The sequence below is a fragment of the Marmota flaviventris genome, chromosome 13 (genome assembly GCF_047511675.1).
Source record: "Marmota flaviventris isolate mMarFla1 chromosome 13, mMarFla1.hap1, whole genome shotgun sequence".
Lineage (NCBI taxonomy): Eukaryota > Metazoa > Chordata > Mammalia > Rodentia > Sciuridae > Marmota > Marmota flaviventris.
In genome coordinates this window covers 92,683,400-92,694,233 of record NC_092510.1, presented here as the reverse complement: position 1 = coordinate 92,694,233, position 10,834 = coordinate 92,683,400, and the positions used below count along the sequence as shown (strand labels likewise).

The 10,834-nt window shown below is 40.8% G+C and overlaps 1 protein-coding gene across 1 annotated transcript; it reads left to right on the top strand.

The window, feature by feature from the left end:
- Nucleotides 1–7,810: 7,810 nt before the first annotated feature.
- LOC114100097 (olfactory receptor 1N1) lies at nt 7,811–8,743 on the top strand. The gene has a single exon (XM_027944733.2). The coding sequence runs from the start codon at nt 7,811–7,813 to the stop codon at nt 8,741–8,743; it is 933 nt and encodes a 310-aa protein (XP_027800534.2).
- The last annotated feature ends 2,091 nt before the right edge of the window (nt 8,744–10,834 follow it).

Genomic DNA, 10,834 nt, shown 5'->3' with positions numbered 1-10,834 from the left:
TCACAGTTTCTTCCTTTTTCCGTCCATCCTTTTTCCCTCTCTATCTCCTCCTCTACTCCACTGATCTCTTAGGTTCTGCATATGAGAGAAAATATTTGACCCTTGACTTTCTGAGTTTGGTGTATTTCACTAAGTGTGATGTTCTACAGTTCCATCCATTTACCTTCAAATTTTATAATTTAATTCTTCAGGAAATACAAATCAAAACTACATTGAGATTTCATCTCACTCAATTAGAATGGAAATCATTAAACATACAAATAATAAGAAATGCTGACCAAGATGTGGGGATAAATGTACCCTCATACATTGTTTTTAGGACTGCAAAGTAGTACAACCACTTTGGAAAGCTACTTGGAGATTCCTCAAAGACTAGGAATAGAACCATCAATGATATCCCACTCCTTGGTATTTATCCAAAAAGATCTAAAATCAGGCATATCAATGTTTATAGTAGCACAATTCATGATAGCCAAGTTATGGAAGCAGCCTAGGTGCCTGTCAACAGATAAATGGCTAAAGAAAATACCATATGTTTATCAGTTTCCTGTAAGCTAAATTTCAATTGAGAAACCAAATTTAAAATGTTTTAAAATTGAAAAAGAAGAATGTTTACAAAGCACATATTATAACCACCTTGCCAAGTGTCCTTAGTTTTCTTCTCTTTTCAGTAACTAAACTCTTTGAACATGGTAGGTCAAATTTTTCACATGGCATTTCAAATCAACATTATTTGTGTAAGATTAAAATTACACTTGATGATAATGGGGGGAAATATGCATGCATATTAAAAGCGGCTCCAACAATAAACAAAAAAAGTAGTATGTATATACATGGAGTTTGAATATAACACATTTAACCGGAAGCATGAGAATTCATTTTAGTTATACATAATATTAGTGTTCATTTGACATAATTACACAAGCATGGAATATAATTTGCTCTAATTCATTCTCTAGTACTTTCCCTTTTCCCCCTTCTCCCTGTTCACTCCCCTCTAGTCAACTGATTTTTTTCTATTTATTTATAAGCTTTTTTAAAAAGAAAGATATGTCCTCTGCTATTAAACTGTTCAAATGGGTTTATGTTGGTAGCTTCTGAATTTCTTTAGAGAAGGAGCTTAGAGGCAAAAACATGGTAAGGAGATAGGAGATTTATTGATACAGAAAGTGTGTTTTGACCATAGACTGTGGTTACACATCAGTATAAATAGCTAAACTTTTTAATGCTACCACTTAACATAAAGAAGTAAAACTTCTCTGCTTTTAAGTGAAGCTGTACTATTTTAATCTAAGAGACACAGAGAGGAAATTGGACAATTATTGAGTGTTTGCAATAACAAGGCTCTAGGGAATTCTATCCCCAGACTCCCTGTATCTGTGGATGCCCAAAGTGGAGCCCGATCAGTTTCCTCCTAGAATTATTTTGATGAGCTACCAGCTCTCTGTTTCGTCAATTCAGCTTTCAAATATAAATATAAAGAACTTCAAAATTCCTGAAGACCTGGGTTAGGTGGGATCGGAGCACCATGTTTCCCAGGTCACCCCAAACATTCATACAGAACCTTTTTCAGGTTTTTTTTTAAATTTTTATTGTTGGTTGTTCAAAACATTACATAGTTCTTGACATATCATTGAATGATATGTCAATGAATCACTTTGATTCAAGTGGGTTATGAACTCCCATTTTTACCCCGTATACAGATTGCAGAATCACATCGGTTACACATCCACTGATTTACGTATTGCCATACCTTTTTCAGGTTTTTGTTCTCCCTGATGAACTTAACCATGACTGCTCCAGCCTCCCCCTTGGATATGACTTTGACTTGGTTTTGCAAGTCCTTTCTTAATATCTTGGGATCCTCACTTGGAATCTAAAAATCTTTTTTTTTTCTCTTTCCCTCCAAACTCTATTTTTAGTTTCAGGTTAGCAATCTATCTTTTGCTTCTAACTGTTTGATCCTGAACTCTAATTTCAGTTAATCCCCTCACAAAGATTCTCAGGAAGAATCTAAACTTTTCTGCCTAAATTAAAGATAGCTGCATCACTTTCTTCTCAGTAACCAGTGTAAAACAAAATAAGAAACGTGAGTTAAGCAGTTGTGGTCTGGCAGATCCTACCTTCAGAGTTTCTTTCTATCATGTTCAAGTCAGCTTTTACCTTTTAACAGACACAATACAGGAAGAGGTGATGGAGGTAAGTAAAGAGACATTATCACCTTGGATGATAGAGGAAGAGGTTGTCCTAAATTTCTGCAAGCACCTCAATGGTGTCTCAAAGATCTATAGAGTTTTCTGAGGCCACAGATAAGATGGAAAGATGAGAAATCATTTCTGGGGAGGGAAGAACTAAAGGCTAGAGCAAGACATACCAGCACAAGGTACTTGAATAAAAGAACAAAAGGACAGAAGGTAAAAAGCTGGGATTACAATGGGAAGCTTTATTTATGAATTTATTTTCGGTGGATTTGGGGAATTTTCTGATGTGTGCTGGTTAGTACCATAGACTGAAGACTCTCCAATGGGAATACCTTGATCAAGGCATTAATAGGATGATCAAGCCGACATAGATAATGAAAGAGATGTTGCTCTTCCCTAAAGTAATTTATGGTTCCTTAAAGCCTAATTGGAAACACTAAGATGGGAGTGGATGTCAGGAAAGCACAGAGTTGTTGACCAGTCTTCATCACTCTCCTCTTGATGAGATGCACAATCTATTGGGTCTTAAGAGACTCTCCTGCCACCCAGGACATGGTTATTAGGATAGGTCCAGTCACCAGAGTCTAATCTTGGTGAGTCACCATGTTCCCCATCATGAGATGGAGTAGGGGGGAAATAGTTTAGGTATTGGCTTTTTTTTTTTTTTTTTTAATCTCATGGAAAAAAAAACGTGTGTAATTCTGAGATGTTATTCAACTCAGTGTAGGATTTAGGGATAGATAATACCCTTAACTTCAAAATATGCACAGTGATTCAGCAAGTCTATTTATTTGGAGGGAAGTTGTTCTTTAAGTATGGACTCTGAATAATATGAAATGGAAAGATGGTTGACTTAATGGACAGGGAACTAGTGTAAGAGTCTGAAATCTCAGTTTTTGGACTCTGTCTTCCTCCAAAGCATAGTGAAATCTTTTTCAATCCCTTCATTTATTTATCTGTGAATTAAAGGGAAGAGTTGGGCTAAATAAATGTTTCTTTTTTATTATTAGTTGCGCATGATAATACAATGATCTTTACATATCATACATTTGAATCAAATGGGGTATAAATGTTTCTTAATATCAATTAAACATACAAATACCTGAGGAGGATTTAATTGTGGTTTTACATACAGGTACTCAGACTGTATGTTTGAGGTGGGGAAAAGAATTCTATTATTTTTAATAAACATCTCAATTGATTTTTTTTTATTTATGTTTTTTAGTTCTCAGTGGACACAACATCTTTATTTGTATGTGGTGCTGAGGATTGAACCCAGGCCGCACGCATGCCAGGTGAGCACGCTACCGCTTGAGCCACACCCCCAGCCCCTCAATTGATTTTGATAAGCTAATTTATATAATGTTGCTTAAGGATCTCTGGACCAAATGATCTTTTAGGCTTTATCCAGTTATTGAGCTTCAATATTTTTCTACGAAAAACAAGTATATAAAATAGTAAGGGCAACTGATACTAAAGATGTTCAATTAGGAATCCTGAGAGAGTAACTATATAGGCAAAGATAGAAAATAACTTACCACATATTGATTAATGATGTTGTCTCTAGAGTTCAATGCAATGGGCACACACACATATGGTGAGTCATTGTGAAAATTTATCAAACATCCCTACCCTCAATTTCATTGTAGTTAAGAAGAATAATCTCTGCCTCCTGCTTCATTGAAGAATTAAAGGACACAACCTAGATAAGTGCTTAATAGAGTGCCTGACAAATAATAGTACTAATAAGCATTAGAGGGTGATGATGATACCAATGACAGAAACTCAAATGTGGGACTTCATATGTTCTTTCAGAAGAAAAGATGAGGAAATAAATAGGCATGTATTTTTCACAATCCCTTCATTCTAAAATGAGGTGTTTTTGAGATTTAAACATTTTTATTGTGCATTATAATTATACCTAAAAGAGGGATTCATTATGCCATGTTCATATATATGCACAACATAATTTGATCAGTCATTCCTTAGTACCTTTCCTTTCTCTTCCTCCTCCCTCTCCTGATCCAATTGCTCTTCTCTATGGATCTCTCTTTTATCATCATCATCATCATCGTCATCATTTTAATTAGTTATTTTGACTTGGTTCTGAGGTACTCAGAGATAAAATGACTGGATTGTGACAGCTGTAACCTCCTGTGATTAATAATTTGAACCACTGGTTGGTAACTGAAGGCAAGTGGGACATGGCTGGAGGAAGTGAGTGAAAGGGTCTTGCGCTTGGGGATTGGATTTCATCCTTGGACACCTGTTCTCTTGCTCTCTCTGAGTTCTAGCTGCCATGAACTGAGCAGCTTTCCTTTGCCACACCTTATGCCATGGATGTTCTGCCTCACCTTGGGCCCAGAGCAATGAAGTTGACCAGCCATGGACTGAACTTCTGTTACTATAGTCCTTAAATACACTTTTTCTTCCTCTAAGTTGTTCTTGTCAGGTATTTTGGTCACAAAAATGAAAAGATAACTAACACAGAAATTGGTACTGGGAGCAGGGCTTTTGCTGTGACTAATCTGACCATGTGGTTCAGAAGCCTTTGGAACTGATTTGTGGGAAGAGTCCGAAAAAGTTCTGAAATACAGGTGGGAGAAGACTTGGAATGTCATAAGCTGAGCTTAATGGGTAATGGTGATGGGAGCTCAGAAAACCAGAATGCTTATAAAAATGCGGACAGTGAAGATTGTGCTAATGAGATTTATGAGGGGAATGAGGACTCATAGAGAATTAGACTAGAGGCTGCACATTTTACATTCTGGCAAAATCTTATCTACACTTTTTTCTATGTCCCAAGACTTTGTGTGAGGCTGAATTCAAAGGTGATGAACTAAATAAAGTGGAGGAAATTTCAAGGCGGCACAGCATTCAAGTGGTGGCATAGGTATTGCTGACTGCTTTTATCCAGGTTTACCGGAAGAATTGGGAGCAGAAAGAAGAGGATAAAGAGTTTAAATTTTGCAGTTTGCCCAGAAAAGAAGTACCTAAAAACTTAGGGCCAAGCCACTAAAAATAAGTACTTACAGAGAGATAATAGCAAAGATGCAAGACATACCCATGGCAGACTCATGGGTATAAAAGGGAAAACTGCTTTAAGAGACCTGTGCAAGCAGGGTATACCTAGGAAGTTATTTCCCAGAATTTGTTTCACTATGCTAAGCTTCCCAGGCACTCAGAGGTCACTGCAGCCATGGGTTAAGAGAGCCCAGCAGATCTTGCTATCATTCATGTGGTGCTGCAGTAATGCACTGGTTCTGCAGTAATGCAGGTCGCTGAAGTTATGGGGTCATGGAGGCTTCCACTGAGATTTCAAAGGAAGGCTTGGGAGGTCAGGGCACATGTTGCAGGCTTGAAACCCCTGCAGGAAGTCACCGAGAGGGTGATGCATGAAGCTCTGAAGATGAAGCTGAAACTGCAATGGAGATCCCCAGAATTGAGAGAGTCCAAGAATATGGAACATCTGCCAAGGGAAGCTGATGGCTGTGGACAGAGCTGTGGGTGAGAGAGGCCACGTGGGCTGCAGCTGGCAAGTCCACAGGGGTGGATCAGCCCGAGTCCTTTGGAGATCATATCATGCTACTGTGTGCTCCAGATGCCAGACATGGAGTTATGGGGCTTCTTCATCCAGCTAGGTTCCATCCATTTTTTGGTCCCATTCCTCCATTCTATGCCCCTATTCCTCCCTTTGGAATGGGAATGTTTACTCTGTGTCATTATTTATTGGATGTATATAACCTGTTTTTGATCTTTACAGGAGCTCACAACTAAGAGTTGGCCTTGAGTCTCAGAGGAGACTTTGGGCTTGGAATTTTGAGCAATTCTGAAAATATTGACTATGGGAACTCTGGAAGATGAATTAAACTCACTTTGAATTGTCAGATGAACATGAGATTTTGGGGGCCAGGGGCAGATTGCTATGGCTTGGATATGAGGTGTCCTCTGAAAAGCTCATACGTTAATGCGGGAATGCTCAGAGGTAAAATGATCAGGTTATGAAAACTATAACCTCAACAGTGGAATAATCAACTTGATGGGTTAATAATTTGAATGAACAACTGGGCAGGGGCTATGGGAAGGTGGTGCATGACTAGAGGAAGCAGGTCACTGAGGATGTGCTCTTGGGGATGATATTTTGTTCCTAGTTCCTTGTATTCTCCCCCCAGCTCCGCCCACTTCTTGGCTGACATGAGCTGACCTCTTTCCTCCATTCTACCCTTCCATAATCATTTTCTACCTCAACTTGGGCCCAGGGCAATGGAATTGGCTGGCTGTGGAATGAACCTCTGAAACTTTGAACCCAAAATAAACCTTTACTCCTCTAAGTTGTTCTCATCAGATATTTTGGTTACTGCAACAAAAAGGTAATCTACTAGTGCATTATACTTATATGTATTTTATATATATATATATATATATACATACACATACGTATGATTCATTATGGTAAAGTCATACATGGAGATAGCATAATTTGATAGATTTCGTTTCCCAGTACTTTTTCAAGTTCTACCCACCTCCTTTATGATAATTTTTAAAAAGAAGAATATAGTGTGTGTCTTGGGACCATCTCCCCAAATAATTTAAGATTTAGTTCACTTCAGTCTATTCATGTAAACATCCTATTGCAGCACAGGAACTGTTACAGAGCTGTAGAACTCCTCTAAGGTGTGGTAATATCAGGGGTGAACATGTCTCAGGCCGTGTTGGTCTCTCCATAAAAGTTTGAATTGAGGAAAACAGAGAGGAAAGAAAAAATGAGATTCCTGGAAATGAGAGAAAAGAAGTAGGGTCAGATTGAAGGTAATGTGAGGACTGGGGTAACAAGGAATTTAAAGGAAGATTTGATGCTGGACATGGGGACTTGGACTTGGTGACAGTAGAAATAAAATCAAGTCAGGTGTGCGAACATACAGGTGAGGCTTTTTTGTTAGAGCTTCTCTTAAGTAAAGGGAGTCACCACCCAGACCAGAGGGCTCCCCTCAGAAGGAGAATTAATTTTGTTCATGTGAAAGAGGTGGGTTAAGGTTTAGGAATGTTTCCCGGTTTTCTGTCCATTTTAAAGTTGTGTTTTCTTTTTCTACGAGGGCTCTTTAACTCAAGGAAGGTGTGGTCAGTCCGGCATCCTGGAGTCAAGAGTTAGCTGTTTGTATCAGTGTGACATCCTGTGTCAACATCTCTGCCTCCCCCATGACAGGGCTGAGCTGAGAACACGCAGGTGGGAAATGGAAGAGAGCACAAATCATGGCAAGTGACAAGCTGTGGGCCCTAGGAATTTGCCATGTGGAGGTCTTCTCAACAGTTTTTATCCTTGAGGTTGTTTGTCCTCAGAGTCACGGCGAGAGCACCCTGGCCCTAACGATGCGCCTGGTTTCTGAAGGTGATAAGGTTGTTGGAGGGTGATGGGTAGGGCACAGGCTAAGTGTTTAGTACCTAACAGGTCATGCTGCTTTTTAATGACGATCAGGCCATGAGTGCCTTTGCCCTCTGTCCCTCTGGTGGTCTGTGTCTGCATTTGGGAGTTGGAAGATCCGAGAGTCAGCACAAGCAGTTTGATGGTAAATCTAGCATTCCATCTTCTCCAGCCTCCAGATACTACCGTCATGGAGAACCAATCCAGCGTCTCTGAGTTTTTCCTCCGGGGAATATCTGATTTGCCGGAGCAACAGCACTTACTCTGTGGAATTTTCCTGTGTATGTATCTTGTCACCTTGACTGGGAATGTGCTCATCATCCTGGCCATTGCCTCTGACCCACACCTCCACACCCCCATGTACTTCTTTTTGGCCAACCTGTCCTTGGTGGACGTGGGTTTAACATCCTGCACAGTCACCAAGATGCTGGTGAATGTACAGACCCGGCATCCTACCATCTCCTATACTGGTTGCCTCACACAAATGTACTTCTTTCTGATGTTTGGTGACCTGGACAGCTTCTTGCTGGCTGTAATGGCATATGACCGATACGTGGCCATTTGCCGCCCTCTCCTCTACTCCACAGTAATGAGCCCCCGGGCCTGCGTCCTGCTGCTCGCCTTGTGTTGGCTCCTCACTAACCTGGTTGCCCTCACTCACACCCTCCTCATGGCCCGGCTGTCCTTCTGTGTTGTGGGGGAAATTGCTCACTTTTTCTGTGACATAACTCCCGTCCTGAAGCTGTCGTGTTCCAGCACCCGTGTCAATGAGTTGACGGTTTTTGTCTTAGGAGGCACTGTGCTCGTGGTCCCCTTCCTGTGCATTGTTATCTCCTACATCCACATTGTGTCTGCCATCCTGAGGGTCCGGACTCCTGGTGGAGGGGGCAAGGCCTTCTCCACCTGCGGTTCCCATCTCTGTGTTGTCTGTTTCTTCTACGGGACCCTTTTCAGTGCCTACCTGTGCCCTCCCTCCGTGGCCTCTGAAGAGAAGAGCATTGCAGCGGCTGCAGTGTACACGGTAGTGACTCCCATGCTGAACCCTTTCATCTACAGCCTCAGGAACAAGGACATGAAGGGAGCCCTGAAGAGGCTCCTCGGTCACAGGAGCTTTTCTTTTTAGATATAGCATTAGCAATGTTTAATGAAAATATATAGACTTGGAATCACACAGCGGACTTCAACTGGGGAGTCTGCCACACACTGGCCATTAGACCATCTTTCAGTTACTTACTTGATTCCTCTGAGCTTTAATTTTCTCATCTCATCCAACGCCAGCGTACTTCTTGGGTAGGATGGGACCAACGGTGAGAACGTGGAAACCTTCTTTCCTTATTTGATGGCAGTTTCTGTCTAATAAGGTAACATGGGAGATTGACTGAGATGAGCTATGAAATGCATGGGGTACAGTGGCAAATAGTAGGTTTCAACAAATGATAGTTGTTATTGTCATTACTATTATTGATGATGAAGATGTTGTTCTCACTCTTCATCCTTCCCCCAACCCAGACATAAAAAAAAAAGAAAAACAAAATGAAACAAACAAAGCAAAAACCTGTTAAGTGCTCTGGATATATCACGGAACAAGACAAAGCCTCTGTTTTCATGACTCTTTCATTCAAGATTACTCATTCATCGATCATTAAAATTTTAGGAACACCTATTTTGTTATAAGACTAAATGGAAGTTAAGAGAAAGAAATAAAGTGTGGAGTTTACTTTCCAGGTAACATGGAATAGGTTGAGAATTGCCTATCAAAGAAAGTCTATGTTTAGATGGCTCTGTGGGTTGCCCAATTTCCCTGATTCCCTAAGATTTCACCAGGAATGGTGTTAGAGCTCCCTGTGCTGCTCCTTCCCCCTGCTGGTCCAAAAGGTCCAATGTCAGCATCCTTCTTGGGTAGGAAGAGACCAAGGGGTGAGAATACTGAAACCCTCTTTCCTTATTTGATGGCAGATTTGCCTTCAGCTGTAAAAAAAGAGGCTTAAATTGTTGTAAAGAAAGAAAAAAATGATGTTCACAGGCATGTGAGGTTTCTTTTGTCTCCAAGAACCTAAGAAATATTTAAAACACTAAAAAAAAAAATGAGTCTTATATAGTTTTGATCCCTTACTTCTGGTGTGACCAAGTATCCACTATCCACCTAAACATTCCTCCCTGCAGAAGTTTATTTCTCAGACCCAACCCCTCTTAGAATGTTTCATGATCCCTATACTTTGTCAATTTTATAATTACTGAAATCCTTCACAGAATCAAACCACCCCAGCTTCAGCAGCAGTTGAGTACAATTGTGAATCACTTAGAGCAGCGTGCTCCATCTTAGCCCCTAAGATTCCATTCATCATAGGGGTCTGTGAACGGGTTGAGGAGGCCATTCTCATATAACCAGAAGCCCTGGAGTCCTTCTGCCCTTATCTCCTTCCATTCTGTTGACATCTTTCGCTCTGCTGACCACAGGCCACTGACAGTCTCTGAGACACCAATGCCCAGCTTTCTTCTGTCTTTTGGAATAGCAATAAAATACTTCTCATTTCTTATGATCGTATTTTTTCAGGAGTGGGTTCGCTGGCAGATTTCTAAGGCTCCTGATGACATGACTAGTGAACTTGAGGCAGACTGAGATGTGCGAGTATCAGATACAGCATCACACCCCCCCCCCTGCAGCCCAGGTCCCCTCGGCTATCCTGCACCCGCTGCTCAGACTGCCCCAGTCAGCTGCATCTTCTTTGCTCCTGGTGGTTTCTCTAGGTGGCCCTCTGTTTCTTCATTCTGATCCTCAGGGATTCTCAGTCCATTCATAGTGCAGTACATGTCTGAACTTCATGTTGGGGTGGATTTAGATTCTTTCCCTCAAGTCCCAGGGAAACTGAGAGATATGAGACTGGGTGTCCAGTTTGGTTACACCAAAATAATTGTGTGGCAGTGAGGAGTTAGTTCAGCTCAGAGCATATAAAGGCCCACCAACAGATACTATTGCCTATCACTGTTCCACAGTCCAGTGTTCTTAGATTCCACCCAACTGTATTCAAAGGTCCTCCCTTGAATACATCCCATTACACTCACTTCTGATCCCTAAACTCAAACTTCTATTTCTTTATGATCACCTGTTTCAAGCAACGGGAATGTGTTGTTAGCATTTAAATAATTCACACTGAAGTATAGATGAGTTATAAATCTTTGCACTTTGGTAGTGTAATGTGAGCAGGATGTGACT